Consider the following 21,366-nt stretch of genomic DNA (forward strand, 5'->3'; position numbering starts at 1 on the left):
GTATAATCAAGTAAATAATACAGTATTTATGGTTGCTTGAGATGGTTTGGTAGAATTCACGGCTCAGGAGACACTGGAGTTTATCCGCGCAAAAAGGAACCAAAACAAAGAGTGGAAAACAGTGACCTTCAGCACTTCACATAATGGCTCCGTACCAACAAAAGTGAGGCACACGGCCAGTAACATGCACCTTTCAGTGTTCTGAGCCAATTCTCCCCTAAGCTGGAAACTCCCATTGGGACTATACCATTTAGTTCACCGGGGCAGCTCCTGGTTGACAGGAATGCCAATCTATTAACTTAAAATAGTTTATCAAAAGCTATTTTTTCTTGTCTTTGTGTTTGTCAATAAATGAAGTTATGGGTATGTAATGAACAAATCCCAGCATTTGTCCTTGCCCTAGTTTATCCGACCTCTGACAGGCAGCATCAGCTTTCACCTTGCAGCTACTACAGTATGTCTGAAACACCTTCCCTCAGTTGGGTATGCTCAGACTATGGCAAAAGGTATATGGGTGATAATCTAGTCAAGTTATTTTATAAAGCATATTTCATATGACAGGCCCCATGTGTGGACACAATGTGTGTCAAAAGTAGGCAAAGATCAAACATGACAAAACATTAGATAAACAGCAGTATATATATATACACACAAAAAGGGACTCCTCCACATCCAAAAACCCCGTGGGAGGTGCAAGTCTAGTTAGCAGGCATAGACTTAAAAAAGAGAGAAACCTTCCAAGGAAGGGACTGCACACTCCAGGGAACAAAGACGGACAACTTACTGCATCATCAACTTATTTATTAGCACGACGCGTTTTGCCGTGCTAAATATAAATATATATTGTCTTTTTTGTTTTGTTGCTATATTCAGCTATTCCCCTCCTATATTCAGCGATTAGTGTAGATTTTCGTCTTACACAAACATTAAATTCCCATTGACAATGAATGGAGAATTTACGTCATATGCGGACTAGAAAATCGTCCTACACAAACGATGTACAATGATAAGAGCGCTCCTCACTTCACACGGGTGTGATTTTCTTTCATCAGATATGTATAACTGTGCATCATCAGCATTAATTGGACTAGTATGACATACATACTGTAGTGTACATACACAAACATCAAACTAATTGTAGTGTGGGGTCAGTACTATGATACTATCCTTGTATTGTTGTAATACTGGTATAACCTTCTCTACAATTTTACACAAGAACAAAATATTTTCTCTCTCTCTCTCTCTCTCTCTCTACACAGTGTATGTCTGTAAACATATTAACTGTCATTTCAGGAAATGAGGAGAGAGATGGGGGGGGAGACATGCAGTAAAGGCCGGGGGTCGAACCCGCGGCACACTGCCAGACTGGATTACCAGCCAAGGTGCCTGGACCGCTGAGCCACGGCCCAGGCCTGATCAACTTCAGACAAAAAATAAATGAAATTAAAATCTAAATTGACATGATTTGTTTTTATAAAGTTCGTACTCTTTTTAAGATATGATTTATTAAATATATTTTACTTTTAGTCCCAAACCACTTCATCTTTTGGACCTTTTCTCTCTTGCTCTCTCTCTCTCTCTCTGAAAAAAAGGCAGCAGCATTTTGAGCAGTGCCACAATCCTTTACTATGAGGGCCTTTTAATGGGCTTCCCAGATTGAGCTCTAATTAACTGTTAATCATGCAGGGCTCATAACCAGCGAGCTGTGTGTGTGTGTGTGTGTGTGTGTGTGTGTGTGTGTGTGTGTGTGTGTGTGTGTGTGTGTGTGTGCGTGTGTGTGTGTGTGTGTGTGCTGCGTGCCTGCCTGCCTGCCTAGGACTATTTGTATGCCCGTGCGTATGCATCTGAGCACTATAGTGTGTCAGTTCATGTGTATGCATGGGCCTGCACGCATGTACTTTGGTGGTGTGCGTCTGTGAGTGTGTGTGCCTATGTGTGTGTGTACATGTATGCATGCCCTATGTGTGCCTGAGTGTGTCTATCTACGTGCATGTTCTCTCCTGCTGTCAGTGTTGCTGGGCCATTAGCAGCACACAGCTAAAGAGAAACCAAACAGCCCATTAACTCCTTCTCTCTCTCTCTCTCTCTCTGTCTGCAGTACCCTGGTTGCCAGCTGACACCCTCTAATGCCAGCTATCTGTCACAAACAGAGACCCGTCCGCCCACGCATCCCTCTCTCTTCTCTTCCCTTCTCATCCTCCCTTTAATCCTCCGGTCTCCTTCGTCTGCTACTTCCTCTCTCTGTCTCTCCTTCTGTGTGTCTGTCTGTCTCCGTCTGTCGGTCTGTCTTATCTGTGTGAAACTCTATCTCCATAGTGCATTTGGACTCCTCTCAAAATGTGATGTTATGTGGGGGAGACGATGCTATTAGAAACTGAGGGTCATACTGTTTAGACTACAGAAATTAACTCCAATCTCCACATACAGTATTCGTGACCACCACTGTGTGTGTGTGTGTGTGTGTGTGTGTGTGTGTGTGTGTGTGTGTGTGTGTGTGTGTGTGTGTGTGTGTGTGTGTGTGTGTGTGTAACACAGGCTACACAGTCTCTGTGATTGTTTCAATAGACTGGGTGTTGGAGTGCTCATTACCCCACCCTCCAGCTGCCCGGACCATGGATCAATAGCACTGGATTTGCACACAGCAGGACATGAAACAAAAGACTAGAGGTCTATCGATCTCAGCACTGTAACCAGCAGGTGTGGATACGTGCACTTACTCATACGTGCAGTGCGTGGGTGTTTAAATGACACTCGATTTATACTTGGTCGCTTATTGCGTATGTCGGCTATATTCGATGTGCACCACTGGCTTTACCTCTGCAGCATAAAATAAGGCACACCACCAAGGGAATTAGTGGGCGCAGGACTCAAGTTCGCACCTTTATTTTCTCCTTTTTAATACATTTCCTGGAAGCAGCATCCTTATCTTTCCCCATTTCATCCCCTGGCGGTTCTCACTTGCACCTTCATTCCACAATCACAGCAATGCAGCTCAGCTTCATGACGATAGTGATAATGAAGGTGAATCAGGTGTGTGTTCTCTGTTGATTCACATCATCTGACCGAATGTGAAATACACGCAAACGGTATGGTTAGCAAGCAGCAGATACTGTTGCAGTATGTCCTTTATGAGTTGTATAACAACCGCCTTGGTACACACAGGCGTACACAGATGCACGCACACAGACGCTCTTTGTCATTGTAGCAACAAAGAGAAAATGTGTAACTCTAGACTTAGTAAACCGGACCTGAGCTGGCTCTGTACTTTTTTGTCTGCAGTACACCAAATCTCATCAAAAATAGACGATATCTCAGTGCTCTTAATGCATCACTTTGCAACGCTTCACTGTTGATAAGATGTAGCGTTCTCACTGGATACTGGATACTGTGTATGTATAAAGTATATTAACACGGTAGAATTCTCACAGTGTATGAAGTGAGGTAGAGCTACACTATTACAACTGAAGGACAGCCATGGTTACTTTAGGTTTTGGGATCACGTAATATTAATCTAAATTTGCGGTGACATTTTTCTTTCACGCTCTCTGCATCTCCTATCAACACACTATTTTCAGCCTACTAAATCAGATTCAGTGCTTCAGCCCTACTGATATGCCATGCTATGATTAAGGTTTGTCGACGCCAAAAGTGTAAAACTACACATGTGCTCAATGAATATTGCTGTCCCAAGTACAATGACTGCCTGCCAAAAAAAACGCGAGCTCACGCGCACGCACGCACGCACGCGCACGCAATACCCCCACCCAGCCAGGACTAGACTACACTGACAGCCACAGAGAGAGAGTTGTGGTGTGTGATTAATGGGTGGGGGGCTTGGCCATATCAGTGGACTGATTATCAGACCGCCACCATTAGATCAGGTCACAGGCCCTCATCAGCACCCATTACTACTGGACACACTCTGGATTTACTCACAAATACGTCATGTGACTAAGGTATACGTTTGCAGGTGAAGGAAATGAGGGAGAACGGGAATCGTACACCGGGCAGTGGCGACCAAGCAATCTGACTGAAATATGGCTCTACAGCCGTGCTCAAATGAGCATGAACGTACATTCATGCTCATCAACGTTCCTCCAATGAAAGATTTGAGAACAGCCTAATCACAATAGAAATATTACTCCACTCCAGCCATTATGTTAAACAGTGGATTTGAAGTGGTACAGGAAGACAAACTTCAAAGTCAGCCTAGGGCTTCATTTAACTAAATTAATTGGAGGCAAAAATCTGATTTATATTTCTAGAATCAAAACCAAATACAGGAAAGCTTTTTCAACACTAAGAATATTTCCTTCCTTTCAATTATCCCATTTAGTTTATTTTTTCTTTTAGAAAAGAAGAGATCTTTCCATTCTAGTGAAACAAACAGCTGGAGAGCAGACGACGGACCACAGAGGAGACGATTGCATCCCAAACCAGGAGGTCTCACAAAGTCTCCAGGACAGTTCCTATCATGATATCTCTCCACAAACACAAGTTCTAGCTTCCGTGTACATTTCCACATTTGTCCTTTGTGGAGTGTAATTCCACAAACTTTTTGGAGATAAGGGGCTACAAACAGCCATAACAAAGTACTTCAGCGAGGGAAGCAGACACAACAGTAACTCTAGGTCTATGTGGTGCTGCTTGACCTTCTAAAACACTGCAAGGTAATCTGATCTAGAGGGGTATCTTGACTTCCCGACGGGCGTATGGAAGAGGAGAGAACGTCCGCGATGAAAATATGACAAGTGGTTCTGACAACAAGCCACAGGCGCACACACACACACACACACACACACACACACACAGAGGAGTGGAGCGGTGTTGGGGGCTGAGAGGGCAGAAAGGAGAGATCTGACACTCGATACTGCATCATCCTGCTACACACACAAACACAAACATACTCACACTTATATGTGTACACACTCATGTGCCCATGATGACCCCTAGATGCACACACATGTGTTGGGACAAAATATGGACATCACACACGCACACGCACACACACACACACACACACACACACACACACACACACACACACACACACACACACACACACCCCCACGGTGATGTTAGATTGCTTTCGCAGCAGAGCGGTCAGAGTGGCGGGGCATGTCGGAGGAACAGCGGGCTCAGGTAACAGGAAGAGATGTGAGACGAACAGGAAATAACACTGTCTGTTTGCATTAGCATTTCCTGCTAAGCTAGCACAGAGGAAAGGGGGGTTCTGACAGACTTCAGACAGCCCAGGTCTGGATGACATATGAGGAAGACAGAGAGAAGTGTGCGTGTGTGAGTGCAATACTGTGTGTGTGCGTGCGTGCGTGAGTGTAATACCGCTGAGGAGTCTATATTTCATTCATTGTAACTAGACCGGTGCCCGGCTGTAGAGTCGGTAACGATGGAAGTTGGAGATCCATGCCCCACCCGGCTATGCAATGCCCGTTTCGGAGTGTCAGAGTACCCGTTCCACAAATCTGTCTGTTGCCCTTTTATGCCCATATATGCAGATTTCTGTAACTGTCTCTGTGTCCCTTTTTTCCTAATATGGAGTTCTGTGTCAGGCATGCCCAAATATGGAGTGTTGTGATGTCAGAACAGGCCAGCTCCATATATGGAGCCTGGGCCCCGTCCAGAGCCCGGGCAGAGAGGCTTTTTGTGGCGGTTCCGGACAACCGTGGGTCCAACCGACTTGACACCGGGCACTGCACTCCCTGTGGTGGTGTGGAACACGTGTGTTGAAGTCAGTGTGGTGAACGGTTCTCGAGTTACGTGCATTACAGATGTACACACGTATAGAGATGTGGTGCATTTATAGATACAGTATACTGTAGATGTATGTAAAACAAGTGTATGAAGACTCAATAAGAGTGTGTGTGTGTGTGTGTGTGTGTGTGTGTGTGAGAGAGCAAGCGTGCGTGTGTGCATTTGTGTGTGCGTCTGAGCGAGCGCGCCTGCGCATGTGAAACGTGCGAGTACGTGAATTCATACGATAAGATACTTCGCTCTATGAAAATGGTGTGGGTGTGTTTACCTTTGCATAGCTACAGATTATGTGTGAAATTTAGTCATATTTAGTCATATTTATCACACAATTCATAGCTCAGGATACAAGTCTGTATATTTGTAGTACGTCTCCTACCAGTCGGTTGATGCGGACAAACTCCTCTGGGCTCTTTGCCCACATTGGGAGCTCCACGTCGGACACCACCGTCCCGTCATCCATCACCCCCAGGTTGTAGTTGTTGGCATTGACGAACATCTCTGGGAGGTAAAAGAACTCTGGAATCAGCTCCTGTAAAAGACACAACCCGGAATACCCGATCGATTACCCATTGAGACCTGAGACCAGATTCCACAAAATGTCTTCAAAATCTAAACAGATCTATGTTTCTAATATCAGTGGTGCTCCAACTTATTCTTGACCCCACATATTATATGTATTTGGCCAGCGTGGCCGCAAAGGCAAAATCGTTTAATCTACATTCAAAGATTTGTACACAATTTCACGATTTTTCTAAAATAGCAGATCTACAAGCTCTATGAACTTGTATATATGTTAAATTAATTGTTAAAGTGGTGAAACAGATGCGTTCAAGCTCTTAATGGGTTAAATGTTTTAGTAGTATATCTTCAACAGGGGCACAAACTTTAGCTGTATAGCTACATATTTTGTTGCATTGTACTTTCAAGTATTTCAGTGTGTATGAACAATTCTTTATTCCATCCAGACAGGCTAACACAGGAACAAGGCAATTGCTGCAAAAAAAACCGTTCCCCCTATTTTTTTCCAACAAAAAAGCTTGCTCTGCTAACTTTTCGCGTGATGTAATTGGAATCTATGACAGTTGCAATTTAACATCAGAATGACTGGGCTACAATAACACAGTCTTTATGGGAATGAAGCACTGATAAGACTGAAGCCACAGTTTAATAGAATCCACAACCAGCCCTCCAGTAAAAGGAAGAGTTGTTTTGCATTGGAAAGAACAAACTGTCAAAGGCCTTAAGAAACAGATGAGAACAGGCAGATAACAGAACGGAGGACAATTTAGAGAAAAAATACTTATGTGAAGTAAATCTATAATTAATTTAAAGATAAGGTTCAACGTACGTCTTTGTACATACAGTTATGTGTGCAGATATTCACTGTCATTGTGCATATTTGTACTGTGTGTGTGCACGTGTGTGTTTGTTTGTGTGTTGGGTGTTTGTTTATCAGACAGACACATCAATGTGCCATTACTCATTGAAATGACATTGCTACTGCACATCAACGCTTCATAAGATGTCAAACCCTCCAAGAGTGCCCTGAGCCTTAATTTCTCAAGATACTTCTGGTCTAGCAATTGTCTAATAGTATTTCTTTTTTTGTGATTTCCACAAACAGAGACACAAAAGAAACTCACACAATGAGCCAAATTCCTTTCCCACGCAACTATGAGGATTTGATCCTGCTGTATCCAAACAATGCCTTCCTCGCTGTGGAGGCATGAGGACGGAGGACCTCGTCTATATGACAGGGGACGCGGCCTGCTCGTGTTTAACCATTCTCCATTTTTAACAAAGCGGAACTCCTCTGTGTGGCGAACCCAGTGTAAACACTGGAGATTGAGTTTGAGCAAAACAATATGCTGATAAATCCGTAGCTTCCCCCCCCGGGCGCGAACCGCGCTGGTGTCATTGTTTGTGTGTGGGCACGTAGGGACGGCTGGCGAGGCTCCTGAATGTAAGCACATGCTGAGCAATCTCAGTTTCTTGGCGGCCACTTCCTCTTCTGCATAACAAAGACAGTGGAGAGCACAGAAAGTAAATTGTGTTCTTAATTGCGTACATCACGCCTTGTAATACACGCTGCTTTGCCCGTCAGCTAAACACGTGTCAAACATGAAGCATGACTTCATCCTTGCACCGGCAGTGAGGACGAAAGGGGGCACTCGAATTGCAGAATACGATATTCATATATCATGTGTATATACATATGTGAGACAAACATAATAACTTGAGGTTTTATAGTATGGGCCCTTGTGGCTGAGCCCTCTAGAAGAGGGTCTGTCTGTGTGTCTGTATGCACAGCTGATCTCACAAACCACTGGACTGTTTGATCAGTGCCAAATGTCTTGTGCACTGAATAAACATTAGGTGTGCATGAAGCAGAATTAAAAAGTATGACTGAGGATTGTCCCCGTGTCAAGGAAAACTATGTAAGATTTAGAAAACGACAAGCCCTATAACCGGATAGCCAATAATACAGGGGCATCCAGTTATAGAGCCTATAATCAGTGGAAAATCCTTGCTCAGATTGAGACGTCAACTAATTTTATTTCATTAGTTGTGTAGTTTTCGGCAAGAGCGCTCCTCACTTCACATGGATGTGATTTAAAATTTACTCTAGGTGACAACTTAACTCAGCAACTTAGTAAGTGACTAACTTTGTCTAGTAGTGACAAAACTACACCAACAGATTTTTTTAACTGTATTTGCGGACTATTTGGAATTCTGTTTGTTTATTTTAGTAACAAAATTATATAACAATCAGACATATTCTTTTATGACAAATTGCATTTAAATTCTGTGTTGTCTTTGTTGATATTTTTGATCTTTTGCATATATGGATTTATTTTTACATTTTACAGTATTATTACCTCTGCCCCTTATTTATTAATGCTAAATTGTCCCAAAAGTGACTGCAAAAGATTGCTGCCATTTGTTTCAAAAAGCTTTATGCCCTCTATAGATAACATAACAATGTGACATAGCTCTGTTTAACACAATGCTGTACCCCCTCCAACTGTACATAACCTTTCTTAAATTGTTTTTTATTATGTTTTGACACATGCTTTGGCAATGTAAACGTCTGCTTTTTCATGCCAATAAAGCTCCTTTGATTTGAATTGACTGTAAAAGTGCTGACTGGAGAGCACCTGGCACACTGACATCAGAGCTGACCAGACCTCAGTAACAAACATGAAGCTGACATGACCGAATGGAACTAGGATACGGCCGTGAAAACTCCTCCTGATAAAAACCTGATCACATTGTATATTTTCCAATATGATCCATGCACCAGGAGTACAGAACGCCCCAAGCTGTGATCTAGTACAGGGCATTTCAAACTTTCTCATGAGACCCCTAAAATTAACTTTCATCAGGCCATGGAAGTCCGTGTCCATCTAAAACATATTTTTAGAATAGTCGGTCAATATATATATGTTAAGTGAATTGAATTATATTGAAATTAAATAAAGGGCAACAGAAATTCTGGTAATTCGAATTATTTGGAAAAACAGTAACTTTGGTATAATTTGTCATTCCCATAAACAATAATTGTGTTACAGTGTAACACAATTATTGTTACACACATTTTGGAAAGTGTTTCAACAGCTCAATTCGCCTGCCCCAATTTATCTCATATTCAATGATGTGATGCCAGGAGTGGAAGTAGTTTTACCTTGCTTCTACTTGACCACACCACTCGACTGAGTCCTTTGTCTTAGTGGTTTAATGGTTGGTACACAGATGTGGTCAGGGTGTTACAAAATATTGAGAACAACACAGAACCAGTGGTCTTAAAAGTCTTTAAAAAGAGAGCACAACAGCAGCAGCAGATTTACGGCAGTGTATACAGTCTTGAGCTTGGCAACACACTTGGTGGAGGTGTTCGAATTTGTGCCTATCAGTTTATCTACCTCTCATCAGTGGGGAAGAAGAGAAGAAAGTCTAATCAAATGAGCAAGCAAACACACTGGGCTTAAAACAACATGCCACTTCCTCACTTCAGAAACCCCTCCAACTCTACAAGAGCTGACCTGAGAGTGGAGGTCAGGCTCTTAACGAGGCCCGAGGCTTCACTGAACTCCTCTGACTGAAATAAATATGGCCAGTCTGAGGTAGTAGTATGAACAACACACATGCATGTGTGCACACACTAACGCATAAAATTAGGCATAAGCCAAGGTGTACATAAAATGCACACAAGAATGTTCCTATTATGTATGAGCGCATGCACACACACACACTCACACTCCGACCTTCCAAAGAACCCAAGACTTTGGGGGCCATACTCCCTGACACTGTAGCCTGTCCTGCGTGTCCCATTATGTTCAGTGGCCCCTGTGCTCTGGCCTGGTCAGAGGTTGGCCCCTCTGATCCCCAATCCTGTCCTGTCACGGGTCACTGAATGGAGGGGTTCTCTCTGGCCCCTGGGCTCCCCTTGCTACACTTCCACTACTGTTGCTGTCTCTAGCCCCTCTCGCCTCCCTCCTGCCCTCCCCCCTCACTCTGATGCCTTAAGGCTGAGGGCTGGGGGTCAGGGGATTGTGGCCCCGCAGGTCATGCTAGCGTCACCAAGGCTAGAGACACAGTGGACCTGGAGGAGGGGGGAGTGGGGGTGGGTGGCTAACCTATTATCACCTCCTTCTATGAAAACACCCAGGCTTTTTTCCCTTCTAACAGTGGGATATAAAAACACTGGGGCTTTTTGCTCTCTGATTGTGGCACAGAGGTTTGCTGTCAATGGTGGTACGGCTAAGCTAAATGCTGCACTAAGCATGCTAAATTGATACATCTCTGCAGCTAATTCCCCTTTTGCCTGCAAGATGAATGCGTGCGTCCAGGCGGATAAAAGTGGGATGGAGTTTCATTGAAAATATGCAAAAAATTCAGGGTGGAAATGGAGGGCGAGAGAGGAGGGCAGAGCGAGAGAAAGAGAGAGAGAGAGAGAGAGATGTGGTCCAGATTTATTTTTCCCCTTTTTTGTGTGTTTTGATCTGAAACTGAGCGCTCACAGTTTGATCCACGCTGACAGGTCTAGACAGAGGGAGCAAACGAGGGCTCGTGTTGAGCTTTCGCAATCAAGCAGCGGCCAGCTAGGCGGTAATACAACCCATATGTTTTATCTGTAAGGGTGGGGGGATTAGGAGGGAGGCGGTGGCTGGTAAACGCAATCAAGCATCGACCCCCCCACCACCACCGTTCTCCTCCATTCAGTGACCCAATGCCAGGGTTGTGGGGGCCGAACCTGACATTTGTTACGGAATGGCCCGACTGTAGTCGTAAATGTTTTAAGAGGGCGGGGTCACTTGCTAAGGGCTGCACTGGGGTTTTGTGGGGAGGGGGGGCTCGCGATATGAGAAACACCCTGTGGCTTGTTGCGGGGGCCCGTTGCACAGAGCCCAAGAGAGGCTTGTTCTGTGGTGGTGCTGGTGATGGGGAGGTTCAAGTCCAGGTTATGACCGGCCGAATGCGAGATGGACGGCTGGAGATGGAGCAAGCCTCCGAGTCCCTCAGGCTTTGATCAGGAAGTCCACAAAGTTTTCACGGCAGAGGGACATTGATTGGTGCTGACTAGACACGGCTCTTGAGAATTTATTTTTCTTCTTCTCCATCTGTCCATCTAACTGTCTTTGACGATGCTGGATAGGGACTAACTCTGCTACATATACTGCGTCTGTTCTGCTACTATACTCTTGTTACAAGTCATTATGAACAGAGTTCATCGGTATGTTCAGTCAAGTGCTGCATGCTGATGTGTCTGGTCCATATGAGTTTGTGACAGTATGTGCGTGGTGTGGTTTCTTCATGGTCTCTGTTTGTTTTATGTATGTGTGGGTGCCGTACCTTGACATCCGATGTGTCTCTCTGGCAGTTCCTCCATGCCCTGGACACGGAGGAGAAGGTGCGGTCAGCATGGTCAAACTTGCCTCCTTGGAAGTTGAGGAAGAATGTGGTGAAGGGCTCCTGTCAATGAGATACAGATGCTGTCAGTACCTGCTCTGAGTATAACTGCATTTGACAATATCTAATGTGAATAGTATGCCTGCACCAAACTCTACATTGTTTTACTATTGTGATGGTCTATATGTAATGTTCTTGATAATTTGAGTTATATCTGGGTTCCCGCTGAGCTTTATAGCCTTAGAGAAAATTCCTGCAAAACAAATATTTCATGTATTTATGAATTTACAGTTTGGACCAAACTACAGAATTCCAAATTTGTATACAGTGATATCTCCAGGTCAAAAGGTGTCACAACATCATTATATCATATGGTATTTCCAATGTACTCTTCCAATGTTTTTTTTTTTAATTCTTGTAGAAAATATGTGGTTAACATAAGCACAAGACAATTTCAATAGCATTATATAGTACTTCGAAAAACAACAATATTAATTATTAATTAGAATTAATATTATAACTACACATTTACATTCATCTACATGCTAATGCATGTTATGTTAGTCAAGTTAAGCCAACATAAACTTATTTTAACGAATAGCATATTAGGAGTATAAATTTACAAATTCAACTGAAATCAACTTCCCCAAATTAAATTCAAAATTAACTGGTGTACTAGCCACTCCTAGTGGCTCATATGGTTACTGATGCATTTCTAATCATGTTTAATCTTGTTTGGGCAGATCAATAGCTGTCGCTCTGAAACAATAGCCCCCAATGACATGGACACAATTAGCTGGGCAACAACTATAGTCTGCTAACCCTAATACTGTAGTGGAGACAGCCAATTAAGGCTGGGTTAAGATGCCATGAGCTCATTTGTAAAGAACTGTCTGAGGCTTAACCAGATTTGATCTTATAACCGCTTATACAACAGAATATTAAGTACTGCCAACTACTGACTCAGGACCGCAAAGCAGTTCTGACAGGGTTGTAGTCGACAATATGAACAACTTTTATTGAGAAACGTTATGTTGGGTTACTTAACATTCTGATTCCTGACTTTGTGATAAAGGCAAAAAGTGTGAGAGCAGTTCACAACATTACAGTAGTCCTTAAAGGCTACCCCTAAGCCTGTAAGCCCCAACCATGCTTTTTGGTAACATTTTTATTTTAATTAATTACTATTTAGTTTTCTGTTCTTTTTTCACCTAAACATCATTGATGTTCATTGTTTAGTCTTGCAATGCCATTGGTCATGATATTTGAATATAAATACCCCCCACAGAGGCAGAAATTCACCCTGATAAAAGTAATTAAAATGCCTGTAATATATATTTTTTGTGATCATTAGAATGTCTAGAACATGTTTTAATTATTATTGTGAAATATATCCCCCAAATGTAAATTATTAATATATCATTAATATTTGAATTATTATTATAAATGCATAAACATTTTTTTACACATAATTTCCTCTGATAAGTCCTAGTAGTACAAAGTAGTAGCACGGTTGAAATCTCTTTTTTGTTAAAGTAGAATTAATCCGGGTGTAAGCTACTTTTTGCTTTACTCTGATGTTGATTTGGCTCTCTATGTGACACTTAAACGTAAGGGTCCATTGGTAAAGTGGCATTAGCGTAAGCTTGGTAATGATGTGCTGGGATCAATAGTGTGGCTCCACAGGGATAAAGTCAGACAGTGAGATAAAGAGACAACAGCTAGGGGAAGTGTGTTGGAGAGGACAGCAGGGTTAGTAGTTCCTCTCCCATCTGGGTGTGCTGAGGGAAGACAGATTGTGTAAAATATAATGGGCCTCCAAATATACAGTACAGCCATTTGTACATCGAGGTGCCCAGATGTCCCTAGTGCCCTGCACCTATCCTGTATCGCAATTAGTGTGTGTAATTGTTCTCATTTCTCCCAAACAATCCCCTTTGAGAACAGCGCTATAGGAAGCATGCAGTAAAAATAAGTATTTCTACAATGGTTAAATCTGTATTACAACCAGATAGCTACTTCTGTGTGCTTTCAGACAAATCACCAATAAATAACACTAGTCAGGAACAATGTGGCCTGCATTCGTTTGCATGTAAATAAGGCCTATCAGATCAACTTCATATAAATCAAAGGGACAATACGGAGCCGTGGACCTCATTTTAGACATCCATTAACTACCTTATGACACTCCGAAAGGCAAATGATGAATAAATAAAGCAATGGGATGTCTATCTAGCTCTATCTTAATGAAAGATCATAAATGTGTACACTTACTTTCTTTCTATTCTATTTAGATTGAAATAAAAATGTAAATATACTGAGGCCATTGCATATAAATGCTATATTTATATGTATGTATTAAGATGAGAATACATTTTACACAAGTAATTTACAAACAAATTACATTCCAAACAATCAAGAAAACAGCCATCTGGTTAGCCACCATCAGTACCGTAAAGGTAGACACTTATTCTGTAGACCAGTATTTCTCAAACGATGGGCTGTGAACCCATTTGGTGACAAGACTATAGAAAAGTAAGTTAGGTGAACACAACCGTGTTGTCTTGTATCCAGGTCCGACTTGATGGAGGATTGCAAAACTGTCTGAGTGAGAAGTTCACCCCTGCTGTACATGATGTAACGACTTACGATGCGCAGGAGCCACATCTGGGTGAAGCTGGAAGTGGAATAGTGGGTGCCGTAGTGGAATTTGGGAACCTGTTCATCCTCCCAGGATTCAAAGCGGTCGTTGAAGAACGCAGCTCTCTTGGGGTTCAGAGCACCGATGGGCTGTCAAGAGAAATCACATCATGTCATCTTGGTTAGTAATGTACAAATAATGTACAATGTAGGATTTGATCATGGTGCTCACTGCGCAAGGAATTTTGAGCTGTTTCTTTCTGTTGTCAAGATTCCAACATGGCAGGATACACAACAGCATTCATACAAATTGTTCTACATCCACAGTAAACATGGAACAACAATCAAGTGAAAAACAGACAAACAAGTAAGACCAGCTGTTTCACAGATATGAACACCAACACCTGCAGCACTGAACCGGCAAACACCACTAGAGAGACAAAAATGATGCCAGTAACCTTTGTGCAATCTCAAATGAATATTAGATGATGTTTCTTCAGACGGAGATCAATCCATTCCCACAGAGTGCTTTTTACAGCCTGTGAGAAACAGCCCCTGCAGCTGTACTCTGTCAGAGAGAACTAATGTGTTACGATGAAAGAGGGCCCATAAGGAACATCAATAGGCAGGCCGGGGGTTCCTCCTCTATTACTATTTTTATTAATCTGTAGCTAATGCACTCTTCAGCGGCCTTGCTGTTGCACTGGAGAAAAATGGTGAAGTTGCATTAATTTTCCATTCCTCTCTCCCCCCAGCAAAAGAAAAGCCAATAACCCTGTGGCGTTCGGCTATTATTTAAATACTCATTTATAGAAATCACTTTCAGTCTGGGTCAATTTTTATTAGTCTAGCTGTGCTTCAATCTCTCACACACACACACACACACACACACACACACACACACACACACACACACACACACACACACACACACACACACACACACACACACACACACACACACACACACACACACACACACACACACACACACACACACACAGCAAGAGCAGATCAATGGTAATGGAATGATGGTCTTTTGAGGATGAGGCTCTAGAATGGGGGTGGATCGATTGGATCTCTCTCATATCATAGGGAGCCTGTCACACAGACTCATCCTGGGCCATGGCTGAGATATTGATCTCTGCTGCTGCTACTGTGCAGGAGTAATAGCGTGCGTGAGAGAGAGAGAGAGAGAGAGAGAGAGAGAGAGAGAGAGAGAGAGAGAGAGAGCTTGCATTCAGTGTAGAACAGTAGAACAGATTGATGTAAGAGAAAAACATTGTTTCCCTGTGTGGTATACTGTATACATACCTGTACTAGTATATTATTGTTAATATTTAAGTATCACTGTGCTTGTATGCAGGGGAGTTGCATCACATTCTATGTCCAGAACGTATCGCATTGAACCCCTAACATTAATTGAACAATAACTAATACATCTATGAACCATGACATTTTTAGGGGCCCTGCAATATCCCCAACATTTCATTCCTCTTGAGAACTAGTGTGTGTGTGTGTGTGTGTGTGTGTGTGTGTGCGAGCGCGCGGGGGGGGGTGGTCATCACAATTGTTACATGGCAAAGACGTGCAGTGCCTGCTGTGGCCAGATGGCGCAGCACAGAGCTGACAATGACACAGTGAGGGTCTCCACTGGGCCACTAAGGGTGGGTGAGTACACACACTGAATTATACATCACTCCCATTGCTCTGATTTATAGCCCTAATAACAGTCAGCTCATTAAAAAAAGAAAAGGGAGAGGAGGCATATAAAATAAAAAAGACTGAGAGGGCCACGATGAGAGAGAGAGGGGGGAGGGGAGCGTGGGGGGTGAGGAAGTGTGCAGGATGTGTGTGTGTGTGTGTGTGTGTGTGTGTGTGTGCACGTGTGTGAGTCCTACATTGTTTACTGCAGTAAATTACTAGGACCGGCGCTCTCAGCTAGCGGTAGCTGCAACAGAGCGATGGTGACAGCAGCGTACATCAGACCGCCATCCCTGCCGCTACACTGATGGAACGCCCTGCTGCACAACCTACCCACCGCAGATTGGCCTAATATGTCGTAGCGAGCGTCTAGCACTCTGATGAGCGCGCTCAGATGAATGAGCCAATTGCATAGTTGTAATTAGACCGGAAAGCAAACCACGGAACGGGACTCTGTCACGTTTGCAAGAGCAAGCAGACATGTTAAAGAGGTTTTTCTTTCATTGCTTTTAATCGGTTATTAATCAGGACTTGGGAAGATTGGGTCGTGCATTACGAGGGCTGTTGTTGTGAAGCTAATGCGCAGTGCAATTAGCAAGAAAGGCTCAGCAGTAACTACAGCTAAAGTGCAGGTAATAGGCTTGCTGTTTTAAAAGAGCCGTTGAATGCTACTCTGTTCTTCACACTTACAGTATGGGTCCATTCATATTTTATAAGAGTTAATTAAACTCATTGACTGCCAGTATTAATTAATAAATAATTTATTCTGCCAATGGTACCGTCTTTTCAGTGCATGAGTTAACCTATCTGCACAGGATCTGGTGGAGCCATCAGACCCTACCACATTTACAGTAATCTCTAGACAGAACAGGAGATTCTATCAGCAGTGCACCACTGCCATATAAACATGTAGTGTTGTTGTTAGTAAGAATAAACAGAGAAGCATACAGGAGGAAGTGGACTAAGACAGGGGAGGAGGCAAACCAAGTTCCTCTTTCTAGACAAGGAAGCTTACAGAAGGAAGAGACACCGCTGACGTCATGGTACGTGCCATGACACTTTCATGGATGCTTTCATAGGAGGAAAATCTCGCACCGGAGGTTCAATGAATACATGGCAGTGAATGGACTCAATGGAGCCGGCTGGATCAGCTCGTGAACAACCATTAGTTCAGAACAATTTGTCATATAAACGGTTCAGGAATATACAAGAAGACATATCATTGTTTTCTAATCACTTGCTGTTCGATTTGCACATGACTGTGCATCATTTTATTGAGCATCTAAACAGCGGTAGGTATAATTTCGGTCTCAGAGGTATCGCGAGATTTGGCTGCCAGACAGGAAACGGTGGAAAGTCTTTTGATACATTCAGAAAGGTACTTTATGCTCTTTAGATAAAATCACACAGTGTACACATCAAAAAGCAACATAAGACAGCAGACAACAATGTGTTATATGTCTTCTGTTATTTTCCAGAAGCAATTACTTTACAAAAGGTCTTAGTCATTCAGAATTTATCAGAAATAGTGTTTGTTCATGAGCTGGTCACTGGGCTCTCACACTGACTCTGATGCATTCCACCAAACTTCCAGGTGTAGTTTGGCTCCCATGGTGCGACGAATGCCGTCTGGAATTGCATGACGTTGGTGATCTTACCTCCTTTCCATATACATTGTTTCTAGACAAAAAGGACGTGGTTCCCCCAGAGGCAAAAACAAAGCCAATATATATGTCCCCCTTTTTTTCTTTTCTTTTTTTTAACCAAATGGGTTCCCAGATTGCATTTATTTTACAGTGACTCTGAAACAGTCCCAATATTGTGGAAATATGCTGACATTACTACCTTGAAGTTATTAGCTAGCGGTATGTTATCTTGCCAAAACCATCCACGCTTCTCTGCAATAACCTACTGAATCAATACTGTATGTCTTGTCAACTTGTATGTCACAGGAACCAACTCAATTCCCTGAAAGAAAGAATCACCGTCTGCCTGTGAGATAGACTGCACTTTGAAAATGTGAGTTCCCAGAGACCAAACCATAGGCCACAATCTAACATTAAAGACCTCCATGTGAATCGTTACATGGATGATATCCGGCAGCTACTTCAATTTCAGAACGGGTCACCGCCGGTGATGAAGTCCAATAACTTACCGAGCCTCAGCTTCACAATGGGACTCAACCATAAATCAACACGGCCTTTTGAGAAGTGTTTACGTATAATGTCCCTATTTAAACAGCGAAAATGGCATGGAGGGCCTTGGGGGGAATAAACATATGGGACGCGTATGGTGAAATCAATACGCCATTAGCCCATCCGGCTGAAAATAGCAGGGTCTCATTCATTGCACATATTCCATATAGGTAGTGGGATCATTCAATAAGCGATTTCAGTTACTTGCAAATACATTGCACTTGTTGTTCAATTGTTTATCTGGCAAAGCAGTCTGAGAACCCTGTGAACCCAGGCATGCCGAATGGTTCATTCCCATCCACAAATGTACAGCTATTCCGAGAATTCCAATGTGGACTTGGAATGAGGAAAGGTGCAAGAGGGGAGAAGGGTAGGATGAGTGGAGGAAAGTCCATCCGAGCGGTCACTACTTCAGTATGACAAGGAAGCCGGTGAGCGGCAGTCTGCTCTCACCCTGGCTTATCGTGACTACAATGTTATCTGGGGAGGGGGGTTGGGGTGGGGGGGGGGGGGTCAGTGTTTGATGTCAGGTTGGGGTTAGGGTTTATGATAAGAGAGTCCCCCGGGGTCAAAGCAACTCTGGCAGAAAGGGAGCATAAATCCTGTGTGCCCCCCCCGTACGGAGGTGGGGGTTGGGAACGATGACAGTGTGTGACATGTGGGCGCTCGCAGCAATTCACCTCCTCAGTGTCACCAAAGGCCTCTCTCACATGACCCATTTCTACCAGAGATGACCAAAGACGAACGGTGAGAGCCAGGTGGACGGAAGGATGGATGGCAGGGGGGATGGGTGGTGGTGGGAGGGACAGAGGTGAGCGACAGAAACACTGCCACCTGAACAAAAGAAACAAACCGAACTCAAATGCCGTGGAGGAACGGTGTGTTCGGGGGGGGGGGGGAATATTTGATGCGGCTGCTGCACTACACGCCACTGCACAACACGCCACAGCTCAGCACGCCACCGCCTTGCCCTTTTACTAGAAGCTGCAAGTCTCCTACGGTCCAACGGTCGTGTAGCTGATATCACAGCCTTGTCAACAGCATGAATAAAACAGATGTAATAAAGATTGACCCACCCCCTCATCTTTTTCCTCCCTCCCTCCACCTCTCACTCTTCAAGGAGAATGAGGTTTCGCTTGTTCCTCTACGCTCTCTCCTCTCTCCCTTTTTGCTCTCTGATTGTTTCTCTCTCCATCTCTCCCCCTCTCTCTGTTTGGGTTCCTCCCTGGGGCGAGAAGGCTTGACTGAGCACAGAGGCAGAGCTGTCCAAACTCCAAAGCAGAGCAGTGAAGCCGAGGAGGTGTCTCTCTCTTTATGCGTGTGTGTGTGTGTGTGTGTGTGTGTGTGTGTGTGTGTGTGTGTGTGTGTGTGTGTGTGTGTGTGTGCACGTGTGTGCGGCACATGTTTTGAGTGTGCACTGTGCGCGTGAATTAATGTGCCAGCATTGTGTACCGGATGTGATTCTGTGTGCACGACTGCACGCATGTGTAATTTAGTGCATTTGTATCTTTGTGAGTGTCTGTACATATGTGTCTGTAAACCGGTGTGCGTGTGTGACGGTGTGTGACGGTGTGTGTGTGTGTGTGTGTGTGTGTGTGTGTGTGTGTGTGTGTGTGTGTGTGTGTGTGTGTGTGTGTGTGTGTGTGTGTGTGACTGTGACTGTGTGCGCGTGCGTGCGTGCGTGTCAGGGAGGACATCTAAGGCTGTCATATTTCAGCCTACTGGGCAACATGAAACCAAATAAACACAGAAATTACACAGCTGTACACTGAGGGGCGATACACTGGCAGACTGAACAGGAGGGGTGGTGAGAGAGAGACAGAGAAATGGAGAGAGGGGGGGGGGGGGGGCTGGGGATGACCCCGTGGGAGCTGGGGGTTGTGATGTTTGGGGTGTTTGAATGTGATATGTGACAAGGTGAGTTGTGAGAAACGTGTGTGTGTGTGTGTGTGTGTGTGTGTGTGTGTGTGTGTGTGTGTGTGTGTGTGTGTGTGTGTGTGTGTGTGTGTGTGTGTGTGTGTGTGTGTGTGTGCGCATGCGTGCGTGCATGCGTGCGTGCGTGCATGCGTCCGTGCGTGCGGGTGTACGCACATGTGAAATATACAGTATGTGTGTGTGTGGGAGACTGAGAGAAAGGGGGTCAGAGAGAGAACACAACCTGGTAACTAAAGTACATATTGATTTGCTGGGCAGTGTAGTCTTAGTACTGGTGTGAAGAATACCGAAGAATGTTATGTTCTTAGTTTACGCATGTTCCATGATAACTACTTTTTATGTATGTGATGTATTGCCATGCTTTTTGTTCTTGCTTAATGTAAATTGCTCTGGATTAAGTGTGTTTTTTTATCTGTCTTCTGGAATTTGGAAGTGTGTGCGTGGCAACACAAGCCGATAACCCACTTCTGGTAAATAAAATGATACTGCTTAGCTAGTGTTGATGTTGGTGTTAGACATGTTTGTGTAACTCTCTCTCTCTGTGTGTGTGTGTGTGTGTGTGTGTGTGTGTGTGTGTGTGTGTGTGTGTGTGTGTGTGTGTGTGTGTGTGTGTGTGTGTGTGTGTGTGTGTGTGCACACGCTCTGTATAGACTCCCATGTGTACGTATGTCAATAACAATTTGTCCAACTCCAGCATGTACCATTCTGTGTCTCCAGATAATAAAGAGCTCTGCCTTCCATCTCTGGCCCAGTCTGAATGAGCGCGGATGTGGAATGGTAATGCATCTCCCCTGTCCATTAGCTCACATGCCGTTGTTTCTCCGGCTGATTTATTCGGCCATTTTGGTTCCAACAGAAAGACAGTCGCTCCATCATCTCACTCTAAAACTAATCCTATGTCCTCCCACTGCTGGACACCGCAGCACAGCGGACGGTCAGTCTGATCCACTGAAACTGGCTGGGGTCAGAGTGTGTGTGTGTGTGTGTGTGTGTGTGTGTGTGTGTGTGTGTGTGTGCGCGCGCGAGTGCGTGCATACACTATAGTATACATGTTTAAGCATGCTTGGAAGAGAAATAATGAATGAATTGAGTGAATGCCTGCATTTGTGGAGGAGGCAACCATTGGATGTGGTACATGCTGTAGTATCTTAAGACTAAATCCCCTGATGCCTGGACTTTTCAAGGAACCTCCCTTCACTTCCTGGGGAGT

The 21,366-nt window shown here is 43.9% G+C and overlaps 1 protein-coding gene across 6 annotated transcripts in view; it reads right to left on the reverse strand.

The window, feature by feature from the left end:
- The window catches only part of lrba (LPS-responsive vesicle trafficking, beach and anchor containing), a 280,974-nt gene that overhangs the window by 57,931 nt on the left and 201,677 nt on the right, over positions 1 to 21,366 (reverse strand). For all 6 annotated transcript variants that reach the window (XM_080759177.1, XM_080759176.1, XM_080759175.1 and 3 more), the window contains exons 44-46: positions 14,332 to 14,472; positions 11,626 to 11,745; positions 6,149 to 6,301 (exon numbers count right to left, since the gene is read on the reverse strand). In XM_080759177.1, coding sequence (XP_080615303.1) covers positions 6,149 to 6,301; positions 11,626 to 11,745; positions 14,332 to 14,472 — 414 coding nt within the window. The remainder of the gene's footprint in view (positions 1 to 6,148; positions 6,302 to 11,625; positions 11,746 to 14,331; positions 14,473 to 21,366) is intronic.

The sequence above is a fragment of the Protomyctophum bolini genome, assembly GCF_963924005.1.
Source record: "Protomyctophum bolini genome assembly, chromosome: 3".
Lineage (NCBI taxonomy): Eukaryota > Metazoa > Chordata > Actinopteri > Myctophiformes > Myctophidae > Protomyctophum > Protomyctophum bolini.